This window comes from Heptranchias perlo, chromosome 10, assembly GCF_035084215.1.
Source record: "Heptranchias perlo isolate sHepPer1 chromosome 10, sHepPer1.hap1, whole genome shotgun sequence".
NCBI lineage: Eukaryota > Metazoa > Chordata > Chondrichthyes > Hexanchiformes > Hexanchidae > Heptranchias > Heptranchias perlo.
Genome location: NC_090334.1, coordinates 19,597,543 through 19,618,681, shown reverse-complemented (window position 1 = coordinate 19,618,681; position 21,139 = coordinate 19,597,543). Strand labels below are relative to the sequence as shown.

Here is a 21,139-nt window from a genome sequence, read left to right as displayed (position 1 = left end):
CCGGCTGAGATCGGGTGGGCAACCTGCTCCCAGGGTGTGATGACTCAATCTCTAATTGTAATCTTTTTTTCTTCCTGCCTGTGAGGAGATCCTCGACCTCTGCTTGGTATGTCTTGCTGGCTCAGTGGGTGATACCACGTACTCGTGCTGTTTCGAAACCACTTCCTGCCACACCATGGTACAGCATATCAGAATGCCAATGTGCTGTCCCTCGCATTACAAATAGACATCTGTTTAAACAGCTCAGACACTGGACTGAACACTGTTTACTGCAGTTGATTGCTGGCAGCTCCTTGTGAGGCTCGTGCGATTTATTAACTGTGCAGCAGAGTAAGAGTTAGGACAGGAGTGCATCTCATTTTCGAAAAATCGCAGCTTGGTTATTGGTTCTAGTTTAAAGTATGTGTTTTCTTTTAAAATTTATTTCAGATCCTGCAGTGGAGGTTCTTCGCTTCTGAAGATTGACTTGATTCATAGAGGACGTTGGGACTGAGCCCGTTTGCATGGCGTGGTTTAGGTTGCAGACGTTCATGTCATTTTGCCTGCATTTGGGCCTCATAGCAGTATTGCTGCTAATGCACCCTCTTTATGTGGATGCAGATACACCTGGATCTACAAGTTCTCCAAAGCAAAATACATCCTGCGTGGGCACCTATGAATGCAAACCAGGAGTTATTTTGCCAATATGGTACCCAGAAGATCCATCCCTGGGAGATAAAATTGCTAGGGTGATTGTTTATTTTGTGGCCATGATCTACATGTTCTTGGGAGTCTCAATTATCGCTGACCGCTTTATGTCATCTATAGAAGTGATTACCTCCCAAGAGAAAGAAATTACCATCAATAAGCCTAATGGAGAGACGAGCACGACCACGATTCGAATCTGGAATGAAACCGTGTCTAACTTGACCCTGATGGCTTTGGGGTCATCTGCTCCAGAAATCATGCTATCCCTAATTGAAGTGTGCGGCCATGGGTTTGTAGCCGGTGAGCTGGGCCCCAGTACAATTGTGGGCAGTGCTGCCTTCAATATGTTTGTCATTATTGCCATCTGTGTCTGTGCCATTCCCGATGGCGAAAGCAGGAAGATTAAGCATCTGCGTGTGTTTTTTGTCACGGCTGCTTGGAGCATTTTTGCCTACATCTGGCTGTACATGATTCTCGCCGTCATTTCACCAGGTGTGGTGCAGGTCTGGGAAGGACTGGTCACCTTTTTGTTTTTCCCGGTTTGTGTCGTACTAGCCTGGATTGCCGACCGGAGACTTCTCTTTTATAAGTACATGCACAAGAAGTATCGAACCAACAAGAACAGGGGCCCCATTATTGGGACCGTCGGCGAGCATCCCAAAGGCATCGAAATGGATGGCAAGCTGGTGAACTCGCACTTCATTGATGGGACGCTGGCCGCTCTGGAAGGGAAGGAAGTGGACGAGTCTCGCAGGGAGATGATTCGCATCCTTAAAGATCTGAAGCAAAAGCATCCTGAAAAAGACCAGGATCAACTGGTGGAGATGGCGAACTATTACGCTCTTTCCCATCAGCAGAAAAGCAGGGCCTTCTACCGCATCCAGGCCACCAGGATGATGACCGGGGCGGGCAACGTCCTGAAAAAGCATGTGTCCGAGCAGGCCAAAAGGGGCACTAGCATGCATGAGGTGAGGGCGGAAACACCTACAGATCTCTGCTCCCGAGTCTACTTCGACCCCTGGGCTTACCAGTGCCTGGAGAATTGTGGCGCTGCTTCGCTGACCGTCGTTCGCAAAGACGGGGACATCTCCAAAACTGTGGTGGTGGACTATAAGACGGAGGATGGCTCGGCTAATGCCGGCGCAGATTACGAGTTTAGTGAAGGAACCCTGGTGTTCAAATCGGGCGAAACGCAGAAGGAAATCACAGTTGGCATCATCGACGACGACATCTTTGAGGAAGACGAGCATTTCTTTGTGCGTCTCAATAACATCAGAGTGATTGAACTGGAAGATCCCCTCGAACCAAATAACGTGCCCTACCCGAAAGCTTTAATCGTGTCCCCATTAGTTGCGACAGTGACTATTTTAGATGACGACCACGCGGGTATCTTTACATTTGAGAGTGATGTCCTCCATGTGAGTGAGAGCATTGGTGTGATGGAGGTGAAGGTGCTGAGAACATCTGGGGCACGCGGGACAGTCATTGTCCCCTTTAGAACAATCGAAGGGACGGCCAAAGGGGGCGGAGAGGACTTTGAAGACACCTATGGAGAGCTGGAGTTTAAAAACGATGAGACTATGTAAGTAGTGCTTTTATCCCTTCTCTTTGAATGTCTGTGTTTATATGTAGTTGGAAAAGCGACTGTTAAATACCTGTTTAGTTCAAAACGCAGAATTTACTGCAATGGTCGGTCAGGTTAAAGGAAGTTGCTGTTGAGCAGAATAAAGCCAGTGGAACTTGGGAAAAACTTGAAAGGGTGTTTTTTTAAAAAACATAATTTTAACCCGTGTGATTTAGTACTTGCACAAAGCTTAAAAAAAGTAGCATTCATACTTTTGTACTTGAATGCATTGGTTTCATCCCTGGAGAATCAATAACCCCACAATACATTATTGGCTTTGTAGCACTTCTATGGATTACCCAAAAATGTACATAAATGTTAATTTAATTGGGTAGTAACGGGTTCAGATATTGCTCATGACTGTTGGCTTGCTGGACTGCAAAGTTTGCAATGAAAGCAAGATCACTGATTTAAGTAAAATACTGTTTAAGTATTCAAATGTTGTTAAACTGGTGGAGTTGGGAGGGGGGGACTTTTCTAATTAGACTGCACACCAGTCTAGAGCCTCCCCTTGTTACGTTTCCTGCAGTGAACACTACATGTCGCCAGATCCCTCCATAGGATCAAGTGCTGGAATCTGCTGATGACTAACAGTCCAGTTGCCCTTTTAGGACATGTTACAAATGTAACACTCAAATAAATAATCACATTCCTGCTGCAATTTGTGTTTTTCAACAAGCCCCTTTTGCATTTATATTTTTTGCTACTCTTTATGAATCCTTTAAAATATTAGGTTAAAAAGTAAAGTCTGTATTTAAAGTGTAGTATGGTAGTGTACAATGTATCATTGGAGTTTCCTCCTTTACCACACTTCTTGGCGTGGACCTGTCCATTTCGGTTCTCTGAATATATACAAGCTCTTTTTCTTTTGTATGTAGATTAAGCACCTTTAAAAGAACGGTCAACTCTGGGTATCTGAATATGGATATGATATTTTGATCAAATAATCAGAGAAATTGAATGTAAACTGTATTGTAATCCTCAGAGAAAAATAAGGAATTAAATATTAAACATACAAGCTCATAATTCTTGGAAATATTGCTTACACCTTCCTTACTGACATGGTCTAGCACATGCTGCAGTGTCTCTTTTCTCAGTAGCTGGCGTTAATTATATGGGGTTATCGGGCAAGAATAAGCAGCACTGGTTTAAGAATGTGAAATTGGAGCTGGACTCAGGAGGCATGTTTCTATGGACCTGCTGCCTTCTACCATATGAAAGGTGGGAATCCAGCTGGAATAGACTCCATGCAACCCGCCCCTCACACAGATGGCTAGAAACTGGTTCACTGAAGTGATTTGCGTACCGTTATAATTTGCTCCTGAGAAAATAGGATCGGTAGTGATTCTGCTCTAAGTCTCTGGCCTTGCTCGTTCTGCTTGTCTCTTTAACAAATGACTAGTGTTTTCAGGAAGTGTTCTTGTAGGAATTGTAACTATAAATAGCTTTTGTTGAAATAAATGCTGTTCAGAAATGAATTGATTCAAAGGTTATCCAAACATTGCCCTCTGAATGCAAGATGTTTAGTGATGGGTATGGCAAATATTTAACATTTTTAATTGCAATTATTCTTCATTGACAAGACATAGTTGTACATTCATTCATCTTAGAGTAGTTCGGTGTACAGATTAGAGAGTGAGCTGCACACAATGGCTTCACAGACTGCTCAATGGACTGAGTCAATTGATGTGTTGTGTGCAGCAACTTTGGATGTTATTAGTTGTGTCATCATAGCCTCATGAGCTTTCAAATATCTGTTTTGCAGATCCGTGTTGATTATAAGCAGTCCGGTGGTTTTATTTACATGCAACAAATCCATTGACTTATTTTACTGTTTATTAACAAATCCTTGGAAATAGTCCATGTTGATTTTTTTTTTTCTCTCGTGCGATTGAATTGCTCCTAGTCAATATAGACTAGCATTTCAAAGTGATGTTTGTAGTGTGTTTAAACACTCAATGTGTTCCATGTCTTTCAGCACTTGTGGACATGCAACAGCCATTCTGGATATTCTGAGGCGTTAGGACAACTTAAAGTGGGTCTGTGTAAAATCGGTTTTAGTACAGGAAATAGGTACATCAGGCTTAAAGATAAATTGAACTATTCACTGCATAAAACAGTGCTGTGCGAGACTTAATTAGTCGCTTTGTGGGATTTAAACAAAATCCACGTGTGAATGAAAGGCTATTCAGAGTTTTAATTTGCAGTACAGATCTTGAGTTAACAATTTCTAACCAGTCTGTGCTAACTCACTCCTGCATCAGGCTTTTGAAAGGGCGCTAAGGATAAAAATTGTGAATAGACAGCGGAAACAATGTTTGTAGCTGTTGAACTGCTCACAAGTTTTAAAAAATGCAAAAGTGATGGAATCTGCCTGTAGGCTGCATTTTGGTTAGCCCAGCACTAGCGTTAACAGTTTAGACTGTCCTGTTATCATAGCATCACTTTTTTGACCTCTGCAGTGGGACATAAGTGTTCCATTAAAGGGATAGTAGAAGAATCTTCTTGGATAGTCTACATGGTGCACTCCAAAATCTGCAGCTAGTTTTGAGCTTGGATAGAAAGAATTATTGAAATAAATGCCTCTTAAAGTAAAAAGTACTACCTAACATCCCCAATTAAAACTAATCTCAATCATGATGGGCCGGATTTTGCTGTGAGCTGTGAACGAATGGCGCCACCCCTCGTTAGATCTGCACTTACCCATAGACTTTCTCTGGGGTTTTGCAGGGCAAGTTACTGTAAATTAGAGATCCATTCAATGCCTTCTACAGGGCATCTAGGACCTGTATGAACTGGATAAGCAACTGTGTGTTTCCGTAACCAGTCAGATTGAAGAATGGTTAATCAGCAGTGCAGATCTGAACCAGAATAGCGAATGCAATAGTGTAAGCAAAATAAAGAGAGGGAAAGAAAGATTAGATTAAGAGACAGAGACAGAAAGAAAAAGAGAATTGTTTTTTACATTTAAAAAAAAAAATGTCCAACAATAATTAAAAGCTGAAGGAATGAGACTCCACACTTGTAAACCTTAATTTTCAGTGCTAGGGGGGTTGTTTGGCAGTAATTAAGGCTTACCACACCATTAAAAGGGTTCTTACACTGGAATGGACAAGCACTAACTTTACTGTGGCGAGTTTAGTCCGTAGCTATGAGGTAAGCACAGGAACTTCATGCTATTCAATACGTTCGAACGGGGAGCCAGACGGCAAGATGCCGTTTTCAAGCAGCTTTTGGAGAAGCATCACATCTCAGACAGCAACTTCCGGGTTTAACTGCACCTGTGCATTCGCCGGAAGTTACTTTCTGATTTGCACATAAACAACAGTGAGCGCTGTTAGCCTCACCACTACTTTTACAGCAAAATCTGGCCCGATATATCTAAGCTATAAAATCTATATCATCTCCATGTCTTTTTACTGGCTTTCGAGATTTGAGCATAGGGTTCAAAATTCAATTCTGGTGGAGTCCAGTAGGTTAATGGAGTCTATGAAAAACCTATTTAAATTCTACAACCAACAACACAGCAGCAGCATCCCCTAACAAAGTCCCTTGACACTGAGCATTACTCACTTTGGTAAAGAAAGTAATGTTTGGAGTACTGATGAGCACTCAATTTGGGATCCAAAAGGACCAATGGCTATTTTACACTCCCACAAAGTTAAAATAATGATATTCAGGATTTAACCAACTGACTGGAAGGAGCAGGAGAACTAGTTGTGATGTGCTATTATAACATTTATTGAAGGGTTCAAGTGATGGCTCAATCATGAAAGGCACCTTCCAGTGTGGAACTGAGCCGTATCTACTAGGAAGTTCCAGATTTGACCTTTGGCTTTTGCTGGATTTGTTGATCTTAGCCGCGGTAGTTGTAGGGATTTTAGATTTAGCCCCTGGGCTAAGAAGGGGAAAAGTTAGCCAGGGTTCCCACTCCAATGTCCCCTGCTGGAAAGTCCACTTGTGCGGTCGCGGAGTGAGGTCAGGATGAGGCTCAGCTGTAATGCCGTCCACAGCTGAATGGCCTGCCAACACTCATCAACTAGACTTACACTTGAAGAATGCCCACTTGGGTGAGCTATCTGAGGGCAGCTGGTGCATGTGAATTCGTATCCCAGCATAAGTCAGTGCCTTTTGGAGAGAATTCTGTCGCATTAATCCATGGTAGTAGGTATGGAAACCATAGCTCGTGTGTTTGAATGTTGTGTGGAGACACTTTGAGACTGTATATCCCCTGATATAAAGATATAAATAAATAACTTTGTACTGGTTTCTGTAGTCCACCTGAAAATGGTGGCTGTGATCAGAGCTGGCTTTATTGAGTCTATTGATATTTTGCACTTTAAAAAAAAATCTAACAAATGATGATTAAACTTGGACCAAAGGGTAATGTGGGAAAAGGTCAGTGTAGGTTGAAACAGGATTCGGATAATGGACCTGAATGGGAGGAATAGCCATTCCCCATTCCTCCTTTCTCACGCTGAAATTACAGTTAAAATAAAACATATTAAAGGGAAGTTAACAGCCTATTTGAAGAGGAATCTTTCAAAGTCTACTGTTGACAATGTGTATTTTGAAATGATAGCATAATGTAGCATGATAAAATTTTTAAACAAAATTTTTTAGTTTGCAGCCCATACAGTATGGCACTGCACACTGACTACACTATCACAGTATGTGGGAAAGTTCTACTGTGCTGTAGCTTCAGTGCTCTTGGAAATTGGAAACAAAGAAAATTATTTTACACCTCAAGTAAAAACATAATCTGCCAGAGTTTATTTAATTCACATTTTCTCGTGTAGATCAAGGGTTTTGAGAATTTGTGCATGAATATTGCCAGGTGACCTTCTCAAACTGCATACATTGAACTGGAATTCATGACTGATCCAACTGTATGTCCAAAAATCCAATACATGGTTGACATTCCAATTTAGACATCGCAGAAGGGATCAACGTGGACAGCCTGCCGATTGTATTGCAAGTAAAGATCTATGCAATATTGATGTTAGATGCTATTAACACATTTAGGAAACACTGAATCAAATCATATGTACAAAGCGCTGCTAAAGATATTTAGAGGCTGGACATCATCACTACGCCAGGGATTTCCTCATTTGAACTCTTTGGCTCTGAAGTTCATGGGGAGGTCATGGAGGAGCAGATTTAGATGGAGTGGAACTTTTGCCTACTGACTGCTGACATCCCTGACCCTGTGCAAGATCCCAGAGTCAGGGTCATTTAAATGTTTTGGGTGGGTTTCTGCACTGTCTGGGGAAACAGAGGTGCCTGCCTGAGTAGGGGGATGGAGGGAAGGAATTTCACTGCACCTTGCTGGCCCACAGGCTCCTGTTTCCTCCTTCTGCCATTAAATTTTGAGACTCCTCACTCCCACACCCACGGCCCAAGCAAGACTGGACATCAGGGCCTCACAGGTATCTCTGCTGTCCAGCTTTGCCAAGGACATAAATGAAGTAAATACATCGTAAGATGTGGTTCCCTTATTTACATTGTGTCATCATGTGCCTGCCCATTTGTGAGCTAGTGTATTATGGGCCCGCTCCCAAAGATGCTGGGATATATATCAAATTCCAGCCACCAGGTGGCCAGTGCACGGGAAAATTTCCCTCTCCATCCCTGTTAATTCTGGGGCCTTTTAATCCAATATTGGTTCCAAAAAATTGGATTTGTAATCTGAAAGGGCTCTTAGTTTCACAATCCTCAAGACTTTCAACAATGACTACAGGAATTGTTTCCATGTTCTCTTCCTACCCATCCGTATTTAATTCAGTTACAGTAATATTTTGTCATTTTAGGCTCCTGCCCCATCATTCAATGTTCCCTAGCTATGGGTGTAGGCAACTGACCCTGTCGGTGACGCTCTGTAAGGAGCCAGTAGGAAGTGCACAAGAAGACTCTAGGCTGGTGTCCACCTGAGTTTTCATTCCTAGGGGTGAGCCTACGTTGTCCCATTCTGCAATACAGGACATTAGCATATCAACTTGCCATGCCACCAAGTTGTTCATCTCTTTGTGCATGTTTTTTTGCTATTCTTATTGAGGTTGTATCTTTCGGTACTTTTTATTTGGCAAACAAGATCTTTATTAATCTATGCATTAAGTTTTGCTACAGCTGTACAAAGCCCTGGTTAGACCACATTTGGAGTACTGTGTACAGTTCTGGGCACCGCACCTTAGAAAGGATATATTGGCCTTGGAAGGAGTGCAGTGTAGTTTAACCAGAATGTTACCAGGGCTCCAAGGGTTAAATTCTGAGGAGAGATTACATAAACTGGGCTTGTATTCCCTGGAATATAGAAGGTTAAGGGGTGATCTGATGGAGGTTTTTAGGATTTTGAAAGGAATTGATAGGGTAAATAGAGAGAAACTTTTTCTGTTGGTGGGGGAGTCTACAACAAAGGGACATAATCTTAAATTCAGAGCCAGGCAATTCAGGAGAGAAGTTAGGAAACACTTCTTCAGGCAAAGGGTGGTAGAAGTGTGGAACTCTCTCCGACAAAAAGCAGTAGATGCTAGCTCAATTAATAATTTTAAATCTGAGATCGATAGATTTTTGCTAGTCAAGGATATAGAGCCACGGTGGGTAAATGGAGTTGGGATACAGATCAGCCATGATCTCGTTGAATGGCGGAACAGACTCGAGGGGCTGAATGGCTTACTCCTGTTCCTATGTTCCCATGTTTCCTCAACAACTGCCATTGTTGGGGGCTTCATGGGTAGACTGACTATGCCAGGAACTGACCCTCCACAAGTAGCTCCCATCTGGAAGAGCAAGCTCCTTTTTAAATAGAAGCCTGGCTTTGGTAGGTCCAAATAACAGAACTTGAAGGCCATTATATTCCATCATCTCTCAAGGATTTAAATGGCAAAATCTGGAGTGGATAATAAAAACCAAAATAGTGGCTGACCGTTGCAACAAATTGTTGTGTTATAAGAACTTCTGCTGTGATCAGTGACACAAGCTGCATTTCTGTTATGACTTTTTATTCTTTTTATTTTGCTATAATTTTATAAGTGCATAAAATCAAACATCTTTCATGCTGCCATATTTGTCACACTGTGCTGTGAAATTGTGTAACCTGTGGCGTTAAGCTTGAATACTGAATTGTGGCAATGTCAGAAAAACACATTTAAAAGCATGTTTAGAAGCAACATCGTATGGAGTTGGACATAATGGAGCTGATGCAATTATATTTTTGTCTCCTATAGAAAACCAACAAAACTAGTGCTTGATTTTTAGAGTTCTTTGCTCCTTCTGTTTCTTTCCCTGCTGTCACGTGACCAGGCACCATTCCTTGGCACAGCAAGCAAAAAGCTTCTTTTGACTCTCTACACTACATTAGAGGTGTGTGAGCACACTCTGGATTGATATGACAACATCTGATTTTGGTTTACTTTTTGTTGCCTTCCTCAGGTGCTGTGGCTCTGCTTGGCACAGGACCATGCCAGTCAGCTTGGCTGAGACCAGTTGCTCGCCACCTGGGAGTCGGAATGAAAATGTGTATCCTAGCACTCCATGACATGGCATTAGGCTATTTGTACATGGCCCTTTCACGATAACTTCACATGAAATCAACCGATTACAAAAATTCCATCTCAATTCAAACTTAACTTCAGTAGAATGGTTTTGAAGGAAAAGTCATTTTTATTTTATTCCTTAAAACATTTCTAATATTTGCCATTCTTTTTGACCACATACCACCCAATATCTCTGGTCGAGAAAGTAGACCAGTGTTCTTCACTAGTGTTTCAGTGAAGTGTAATGATGGCTGTGTGAACTTTTCATACTTTGTCTACTTGAACTTAGGGGGCGAGCAGGGGTTGGGGGGACAGGGGAGGGGGGAGGGGGAGAAACAGCCAGCAGCACAATACAGATTTTATCCATTCAAACTTGGAGAGAGCACATAAGACGAGGGAGAAGTACTGCTGGTTACAGGTCTGCTGCAACTGATAGTGGGATCAATTTGAAGTGATGAGTATTGAATAGTTAGTGTTGGCACAACACAAAAACATATTGCTTAAAAAGAAAAAATGTGAATGCTGAAAATCTGAAAGACACACCCATAACTCTTTAACATCTTCCAGTTCTGACGAAAGGTCATCGACCTGAAACGGTAATTCTGTTTCTTTCCCCACAGATGCTGCCTCACTTGCTGAGCTTTTCCAGCATTTTCTGGTTTTATTTCAGATTTCCAGCATTTGCAGTATTTTGCTTTTGTTCTAAATGTAATCCATCCCTCCATATATTGGTACGAATATGCTAACAACTCTTCAGCACAGTGGAGCTGCAAATATACATAAAACAGTCAAGAGCTGTGTGCAGGGCACTAAGCTCCTCACTGGCCCTTTCCCTAAATGGCCGTGTATGGCTGTAAGCATTGTTCTGTGTATTGTCAAAACTAACGCAGCCTGAAAATGTATAGGGACATTGAAAGTGCATTTTCCTAAATAATAAATATGTACTGTTGTTTTGGGGCTTACCAGCTTTCCTTTTCCAGCTGTGACAAAACAGTTGGCACCTGAAACATTAATCTGACATTTCCTTTTTTTTGTCAAATGCTGACAGACCAGCTGTGTATGCAGGGATGTGTATTTCAGATTTTCAGCATTCACATTTTTTCTTTTTAATCTAACTGTTTCGTGCCTAGTTAGTTGGTGGTAAGGGGTGCACCTTCCTGCACCGTGTTCTGTCCATTGCCCCGAGTTGGTGTGCCCGCATCCATTGGACCAGTGGTTTTACAAGGGGTGGGGTGGTGGTGGTGGAGGACAGGGGCTGTCTCTGTGCAGAGCTAATTATCAGTATGGTTCTTCTGTGCGCTTGGGATTCTGCGTGGAATCTGCTAGCCCTGGTTTGTTGGGTTTCAAGCATAACTCCATGGAACTGTAAGGAGGACGCGATACTGCTTAGCCTCTAACTCTGCTCAAGATATTCCTGTGTTCAAAGTACAGATTGGAAGAGCCTCAGAAAGCAGTAGTGAATCTGAATAATTCTATTAAACTTTTAGATATTTTTTCCCTTTATACTGTATATCAGGTGATAGAACAACAGGGTTCAGCTGGAGGCAACCATTAAAAAAAAATCGACATCTCTGACCATGGTGCCACTGTTGAAACAGTAAGAACCACTTGGAGAATTTATACTGATGTGCTAATGGGCAAACCAGAGTTTTTTTTCATGGCCTATAGCTTGCTGCAAGAGATGAGCAGGTTGGCCCAGACGCCAGAGTTAATTTGATGTTGACTCATCGTTCACAGACAAAGCAACGAGATATCAATTAGACTAGACTCCGCTCTCCCTTCACAGGGACAGTGCCCCATAGACTCCACTCTCCCTTCACAGGTACAGTGCCCCATAGACTCCGCTCTCCCTTCACAGGTACAGTGCCCCATAGACTCCGCTCTCCCTTCACAGGTACAGTGCCCCATAGACTCCACTCTCCCTTCACAGGTACAGTGCCCCATAGACTCCACTCTCCCTTCACAGGTACAGTGCCCCACAGACTCCGCTCTCCCTTCACAGGTACAGTGCCCCACAGACTCCGCTCTCCCTTCACAGGTACAGTGCCCCATAGACTCCACTCTCCCTTCACAGGTACAGTGCCCCATAGACTCCACTCTCCCTTCACAGGTACAGTGCCCCACAGACTCCACTCTCCCTTCACAGGTACAGTGCCCCACAGACTCCACTCTCCCTTCACAGGTACAGTGCCCCATAGACTCCACTCTCCCTTCACAGGTACAGTGCCCCACAGACTCCACTCTCCCTTCACAGGTACAGTGCCCCATAGACTCCACTCTCCCTTCACAGGTACAGTGCCTCATAGACTCCACTCTCCCTTCACAGGTACAGTGCCCCACAGACTCCACTCTCCCTTCACAGGGACAGTGCCCCATAGACTCCACTCTCCCTTCACAGGTACAGTGCCCCATAGACTCCACTCTCCCTTCACAGGTACAGTGCCCCACAGACTCCACTCTCCCTTCACAGGGACAGTGCCCCATAGACTCCACTCTCCCTTCACAGGTACAGTGCCCCACAGACTCCACTCTCCCTTCACAGGTACAGTGCCCCATAGACTCCACTCTCCCTTCACAGGTACAGTGCCCCACAGACTCCGCTCTCCCTTCACAGGTACAGTGCCTCATAGACTCCGCTCTCCCTTCACAGGTACAGTGCCCCATAGACTCCACTCTCCCTTCACAGGTACAGTGCCCCATAGACTCCACTCTCCCTTCACAGGTACAGTGCCACACAGACTCCACTCTCCCTTCACAGGTACAGTGCCCCACAGACTCCACTCTCCCTTCACAGGTACAGTGCCCCACAGACTCCACTCTCCCTTCACAGGTACAGTGCCCCATAGACTCCACTCTCCCTTCACAGGTACAGTGCCCCATAGACTCCACTCTCCCTTCACAGGTACAGTGCCCCACAGACTCCACTCTCCCTTCACAGGTACAGTGCCCCACAGACTCCACTCTCCCTTCACAGGGACAGTGCCCCATAGACTCCACTCTCCCTTCACAGGTACAGTGCCCCACAGACTCCACTCTCCCTTCACAGGTACAGTGCCCCACAGACTCCGCTCTCCCTTCACAGGTACAGTGCCTCATAGACTCCACTCTCCCTTCACAGGGACAGTGCCCCACAGACTCCGCTCTCCCTTCACAGGTACAGTGCCTCATAGACTCCACTCTCCCTTCACAGGTACAGTGCCCCATAGACTCCACTCTCCCTTCACAGGTACAGTGCCCCATAGACTCCGCTCTCCCTTCACAGGTACAGTGCCCCATAGACTCCACTCTCCCTTCACAGGTACAGTGCCCCACAGACTCCACTCTCCCTTCACAGGGACAGTGCCCCATAGACTCCACTCTCCCTTCACAGGTACAGTGCCCCATAGACTCCACTCTCCCTTCACAGGGACAGTGCCCCATAGACTCCACTCTCCCTTCACAGGTACAGTGCCCCATAGACTCCGCTCTCCCTTCACAGGTACAGTGCCCCATAGACTCCACTCTCCCTTCACAGGTACAGTGCCCCATAGACTCCACTCTCCCTTCACAGGTACAGTGCCCCATAGACTCCACTCTCCCTTCACAGGTACAGTGCCCCATAGACTCCGCTCTCCCTTCACAGGTACAGTGCCCCATAGACTCCGCTCTCCCTTCACAGGTACAGTGCCCCATAGACTCCACTCTCCCTTCACAGGTACAGTGCCCCATAGACTCCACTCTCCCTTCACAGGTACAGTGCCCCATAGACTCCACTCTCCCTTCACAGGGACAGTGCCCCATAGACTCCACTCTCCCTTCACAGGGACAGTGCCCCATAGACTCCACTCTCCCTTCACAGGTACAGTGCCCCACAGACTCCACTCTCCCTTCACAGGGACAGTGCCCCACAGACTCCACTCTCCCTTCACAGGGACAGTGCCCCATAGACTCCACTCTCCCTTCACAGGGACAGTGCCCCACAGACTCCACTCTCCCTTCACAGGGACAGTGCCCCACAGACTCCACTCTCCCTTCACAGGTACAGTGCCTCACAGACTCCACTCTCCCTTCACAGGGACAGTGCCCCATAGACTCCACTCTCCCTTCACAGGGACAGTGCCCCATAGACTCCGCTCTCCCTTCACAGGGACAGTGCCCCATAGACTCCACTCTCCCTTCACAGGGACAGTGCCCCATAGACTCCGCTCTCCCTTCACAGGTACAGTGCCCCACAGACTCCACTCTCCCTTCACAGGTACAGTGCCCCATAGACTCCACTCTCCCTTCACAGGGACAGTGCCCCACAGACTCCGCTCTCCCTTCACAGGTACAGTGCCCCACAGACTCCACTCTCCCTTCACAGGTACAGTGCCCCATAGACTCCACTCTCCCTTCACAGGTACAGTGCCCCATAGACTCCGCTCTCCCTTCACAGGTACAGTGCCCCATAGACTCCGCTCTCCCTTCACAGGTACAGTGCCCCATAGACTCCACTCTCCCTTCACAGGTACAGTGCCCCATAGACTCCACTCTCCCTTCACAGGGACAGTGCCCCATAGACTCCACTCTCCCTTCACAGGTACAGTGCCCCATAGACTCCGCTCTCCCTTCACAGGTACAGTGCCCCATAGACTCCACTCTCCCTTCACAGGTACAGTGCCCCATAGACTCCACTCTCCCTTCACAGGGACAGTGCCCCATAGACTCCACTCTCCCTTCACAGGGACAGTGCCCCATAGACTCCACTCTCCCTTCACAGGTACAGTGCCCCACAGACTCCGCTCTCCCTTCACAGCGACAGTGCCCCACAGACTCCGCTCTCCCTTCACAGGGACAGTGCCCCACAGACTCCGCTCTCCCTTCACAGGTACAGTGCCCCACAGACTCCACTCTCCCTTCACAGCGACAGTGCCCCACAGACTCCGCTCTCCCTTCACAGGTACAGTGCCCCATAGACTCCGCTCTCCCTTCACAGGTACAGTGCCCCATAGACTCCGCTCTCCCTTCACAGGGACAGTGCCCCATAGACTCCACTCTCCCTTCACAGGTACAGTGCCCCATAGACTCCGCTCTCCCTTCACAGGGACAGTGCCCCATAGACTCCACTCTCCCTTCACAGGGACAGTGCCCCATAGACTCCACTCTCCCTTCACAGGTACAGTGCCCCATAGACTCCGCTCTCCCTTCACAGGTACAGTGCCCCATAGACTCCGCTCTCCCTTCACAGGGACAGTGCCCCATAGACTCCACTCTCCCTTCACAGGTACAGTGCCCCATAGACTCCGCTCTCCCTTCACAGGGACAGTGCCCCATAGACTCCACTCTCCCTTCACAGGTACAGTGCCCCACAGACTCCGCTCTCCCTTCACAGGTACAGTGCCCCACAGACTCTGTTGTGCATTGTTAAGTTCCAACATTGGGGAAAAAAAATCACTTTCTTAATGTGTTCAATATAGAAGATACTTGTGCTTTTTTGTCGTGCGATCAGTATCTTGGAACAAGCTCGGTATTTCCTCCGGATGTACTCATCCACCCTAGTGCTCCAGTACCAACTTTTTATATTGAACTTCCTTTAATGATTTAATTTAATATATAGTACGCCCACCCAAGATCAGAAGAAGGCTTAAGATAAACTTTTCTTCCACCTGTAAAACCTTTCCACATTTACTGCATTGTAGTTTGTAATGAACAAGGCCAATTGGATACGATCAAATTTTAAATAAATATTTTGAGTTCAGCTTAACCTTAAGATCAGTTTTCCACTCTCTGTCCCACAGTGCAGTGGATGAGTGGAACTCAGTGTTGTGAAGGACTACCACTAGTTGTCTAACATGGGTTACCACTGTATAATGTGGTACCACATTATACAGCCTGTCACCACATCTAGTGGTGGAAAATTGGTATTGCATTGGTACTTTTCATTTTGGTAAATTAAGAAATAGGAGCAGGAGTAGGCCATACGGCCCCTCGAGTCCGCTCCGCCATTCAATAAGGCTGATCTTCGACCTCCACTCACTTTCCTGCCCGATCCCCATATCCCTTGATTCCCTTAATGTCCAAAAATCTATCGATCTTAGCCTTGAATATACTCAATGACTCAGCACCCACAGCCCTCTGGAGTAGAGAATTCCAAAGATTCACAACCCTCTGAGGCTCATCATCTCAGTCCTAAATGGCCAACCCCTTATCCTGAGACTATGCCCCCTAGTTGTAGATCCTCCTGCCAGGGTTAACAGCCTCTCAGGCCCTCTCAGAATTTTATATGTTTCAATGAGATCAACTCTCATTCTTCTAAACTGGGTTCTGCAGATGACACCTCTCTGTCTGAACACGGTGATTGCCTTGGCAACGGGCAGTTGCAGGGGCAGTCTGTAAACACCATGTATTATTCAATATGTATAAATGCGTAGGCTTCAAGGAGATCTTGAAACATTTACCTGAGGAAGGAGAAAATCTCCGAAAGCTTGTGAATTTAAAATAAAATTGCTGGACTATAACTTGGTGTTGTAAAATTGTTTACAATCTTCTAAACTCCAGAGAGAATAGGCCCATTCTACTCAATCTCTCCTCATAGGATAACCTTCTCATCCCAGGAATCAATCTAGTGAATCTTCATTGCAGCCCCTCTAAGGCAAGTATATCCTTCCTTAGGTAAGGAGACCAAAACTCCAGGTATGGTCTCCCCAAAGCGCTGTACAATTGCAGCAAGACTTCCTTACACTTGTACTCTAACCCCCTGGAATAAAGGCTGACATACCATTTGCTATACTTGCATGTTAACTTTCTGTGATTCATGTACAAGGACACCCGAATCCCTCTGAATATCAGCATTTAATAGTCTTTCATCATTTAAAAAATATTCTGTTTTTCTATTCTTCCTACCAACACGAATAACCTCACATTTCCCCACATTATACTCCATCTGCCACCTTCTTGCCCACTCATTTAACCTGTCTATATCCCTTTGCAGACTCCTTGTGTCCTCCTCACAGCTTACTTTCCCACCTAGTTTTGTATCATCAGCAAACTTGGATACATTACACTCGGTCCCTTCATCTAAGTCATTAATATAGATTGTAAATAGCTGAGGCCCAAGCACCGATCCTTGCGGCACCCCATTAGTTACAGCCTGCCAACCTGAAAATGACCCGTTTATTCCTACTCTGTTTTCTATCTGTTAACCAATCCTCTATCCATGCTAATATATTACCCCCAACCCCATGAGCCCTTATCTTGTGTAACAACCTTTTGTATAGCATCTTATCGAGTGCCTTTTGAAAATCCAAATATACTACATTCACTGGTTCCCCTTTATCTACCTGCTAGTTACATCCTCAAAAAACTCTAATAGATTTGTCAAGCACGATTTCCCTTTCATAAAACCACGTTGACTCTGCCTAATCATATTATGATTTTCTAAGTGCCCCGTTACCATGTCCTTAATAATGGATTTGTATCTCTGATATCCAGATTAACAAGTTTAAAATTGGCACTAGAGGGAGTGCGCTCATTTAGGAAAGAATGCTGTGTGTGTTCCATGTGTTTGTGTAACTCCACAATGGGGTAATTGAGTGTTGGGTAAAGTGTCAAGAGGGAACTTGCACTCTGGAATGGAGCAATGTCACTGACTGATCACTATCCTGAAGTATATATCTGCTCAGGATCCTTCCTTTTAATATCTAACATAATAACCTGCACTTCTATTGCATAGCGCTTATCAAAAAGTCCAAGTTGATGCCTGTTCCTATCAGTAAGGTTTCTGCATTAAGTGTGGGGGAGAACCAATTTTGGGAAATTTTGAAGTACTGTGATTCTTTAATAGATTTCCCAGTGGCCAATGTTTAAATGAATATGACCGGTTAATGCAGGGCTGGCTTGTAAACAGCAGACCGTCTGAGAAGCTGACTTTGATATGCTGCACACTGACTGCATTGCTGGACTCTTTGGCAGGCAGATGTGTAGGCAACTTAGACTGATCCATAAATAGACTCGACATCGTTTGCCAGTGAAGTATTTCTGTCCGGGATTGTACGTGTGGTGCTACTGCTGCTGTTGCAGCTCTGTGTAATACTGTTCAGGACGTCTAGCATCAGAGATTAAATCCTCTGCACATACCCTTGATCGGTTTAATTGACGGAGCACCTGGCTGGCCTGATCTCATTTCTGCTGATTGGTAGATATTCAGTATACCATCAGCATGGGACTGGAATAGAATGAGGTTCTCATGTCCACCTCTCACTTAGCTTCAGATAACTGAAGCAGAAGAGCCTCACTAGTGAAACTCGGTCTACAGTTGCCATTTTTTGCTTGTGCAGCTTTTATAAGAACATTTTTAATAGACTAACTAGCATGTAGTTAAAGGCAACATTTGTGGAAGTAAATGGTTGAACAATATCAAGTTTTGTTAAGACAATTGAAAGTAATATTTGTCAAGTTTGGTTCTGAGAGGAACTGGGTAGTGCATTGAGTCTGCAAATTGTCCTTTCACCTCTCCTCGATTTGGGCTTGTATGCAGATGAGACTGATGGTGTGACGGCCTCCATTTTTTGCTGGCTGTCAGGGTTATAAATGAAGTAAGCTTGGGCTGTCTCAGCTCATTAGAAACTATCTATTAATCCAGAACAAATGGTACTAAGCTTTCAGTCTTCTCAAAACTGAGGAATGACTGATGTGAAAATTGACTTGGCAGCCTGGTGTGGTAGGAGATGGTCTTCTGAGTTAAATGTTGTTCAGGCAGAGTAGAGGAAACGTCACTGTCTCTGTGCTCATGATGCTATTCCTGTGTTAGGAATGTTAACCTTGATACTGGGTACAAAACAATGGAAAAATATTCCATTCCTCAGCGCTGACATCCCTCAACTTGAGCACAAAGTAAGAAAGAACTTTCATTTGTATAGAGCCTTTCAAAACCTCCGCACATCCCAAAATGCTTCAGAGGCAATGAAGTACTTTTGAAGTGTAGTTGCTGTGGCAGACAATTTACACACACATAGCTCCCACAAACAGCAATGAGATAAATGACCAGCAATCTGTTTTAGTAGTGTAGATTGAGGGATAAATGTTGAATGGATACCAGGAGAAATCTCATGCTCTTCTTTGAATATTGTCATGGGATTTTTTTACATCCATCTGAGAGGGCAAAATTAACAATCAGATTCATTGTTGCAGTAGCTGATATCATACCTATCTGTGCACTGCTTCAAAAACAACTAATTAACCTTCCATTCCCAGAAGAAGGATGTTATTGTAATTGCTTTTGTGTTTGTTTTGTATATATGTTTTTTTTTAAAGCTATCCCATTTCTGCCTGGGAGAAGTTTGACTTCAAAAATCGATGTCTCAGTGGGTATTGTAGAAAGTCACGGCACAGAAGGAGGCCATTCAGCCCATCGTGTCCGTGCCGGCTGAAAAAGAGTTATCCAGCTTAATCCCACTTTCCAGCTCTAGGTCCGTAGCCTTGTAGGCTACGCCACTTCAAGTGCTCATCCAAGCACTTTTTAAATGATTTGAGGGTTTCTGACTCTATTACCCTTTCAGGCAGTGAGTTCCAGACCCCCACTACCCTATGGGTGAAAAAAAATTCTCCTCAGCTCCCCTCTAATCCTTCTACCAATTACTTTAAATCTCTGCCCCCTGGTCACTGACCTCTCTGCCAAGGGAAATAGTTCCTCCCTGTCCACTCTACCTAGTCCCGTCATCATTTTATACACCTCAATTAAACCTCCCCTCAGCCTCCTTTATTCCAAAGAAAACACCCCCAGCCTATCCAATCTTTTCTCACAGCTAAAATTCTCCAGCTCTGGCAACATCCTCGTAAATCTCCTCTGTCCAGTGCAATCACATCTTTCCTGTAATGTGGTGACCGGAACTGTGTGCAATACTCAAGCTGTGGGGTAAAGGTGAACTGATTAAGTTGCCACTGTACACAGCACTGTAACTTCAGAAACATTCCAGCTTTCATGGGAAACCCCGTCCGATTTTCTGATGACTGAGCAGGCGGAGTTTCTCACTTCTATGCTTACCAGCCCACAACTTTCCTGTTCATTGAAATGAATGTGGGGAGAATTGCTTGATGGGGGCACACACATGGAAATCCCTGGCCAGCATTGTCTGGCACGCTCCCACTGGGAGAAGTCCTGTCTAATCCGAAATGTTTGACTGATCACCAGATCCAAATGTAACTGGGACAAGGAAGGCCATTTGCCCTATTTCACCCATCCATAAAAAGCCTACAGTCTCTCAACCCAGTACAGCATCCCACAGTTTCTCAAATGATTTCGGAGTTTTTAGCATAACTACTCTCCCCAGAAGTCCATTTCCAACGGGCTCGATTTTAAATGAAAATTGCGGGTGTGTTGGGGGCGGTGGGGGGGGGGGAGGGGCTGCGAAAATTGCAGAAATGCAGAGCAGGTTCGGAAGCCGGCTCCAACCCACCGACTTCCGAGTTCTCCACAGACGCACCTGTGTGCGCGGGCGTCCCGAATCTGGAAATCCAGCTGGCAATTAAAGCCGGTGGGATGATAGTTAGAGAACCAAATGTACCTCATTGAGGTACTTAAGGTACTTTACTTGTGACATAGTGGGTAGTTAGAACGATTTTTAACTTAACTGGGTGGCTGTCCCACGGCTTCCGATTTACGCCTCGTGAAACCAGGTGTGAAGGGCCGGATCAGGGAAAAAGAAACAAAACAAATTAAATAACAAACTATTGCACAAAGTTGAAACACAAAATCAACCTACCTTTCCACCCTGCTCCGATGTCCAATGTCTCCCTCTCCGATGTCCATCTCAGCCCCTAATGTCACCATCTCCGAGGTCCCCCGATCTTCCACTCTTCCCCTCTCTCTCTTTTCCCCCCCCCCCCCCCCCCCTGATCTTTCACTTCCTGACACCAGTTCTGAATTTACCTTCCACCAGTTTGAGTCTTGTCCTTTGTTGTGCTGTTATGGTTTGATTTGAAGTAGTGTTCCAGATTTACCTGTTCTACATCTTTTACAATCTTGTATACCTCAATGAAATCCTCTCATTTCCTTCCTTTCAAAGCTGAAAAGGCCCAAGATTATCCAGTCGTTCCTCACACTTTAATCCTCTGACGCTAGGGATCAGTCTGGTAGCCGCTCTCTGAGCTGCCTGAAGGGCTTTGATGTCTCCTTAATTCTCAGGTGTCCGGAACCAGACATAAGATGTGGTCTGACCAGAACACTAAGTTTAAGCATGACTTGCTCCATCTTTTATATTACTGTTTTGCCTCTATAGTTCAGCATTCTATTTATTTTGTTGATTTGATGGGTCTCTCAACTCTATTTTAAACCAAACAT

At 45.0% G+C, this 21,139-nt stretch overlaps 1 protein-coding gene across 1 annotated transcript in view; it reads left to right on the top strand.

Annotated features, from left to right (window-relative positions):
- The first annotated feature begins 435 nt into the window (after positions 1 to 435).
- slc8a3 (solute carrier family 8 member 3) overlaps positions 436 to 21,139 on the top strand; it is a 512,228-nt gene continuing 491,524 nt past the window's right edge. The window contains exon 1 of the mRNA XM_067991281.1: positions 436 to 2,269. Coding sequence (XP_067847382.1) covers positions 504 to 2,269 — 1,766 coding nt within the window. The 5' untranslated portion in view covers positions 436 to 503. The remainder of the gene's footprint in view (positions 2,270 to 21,139) is intronic.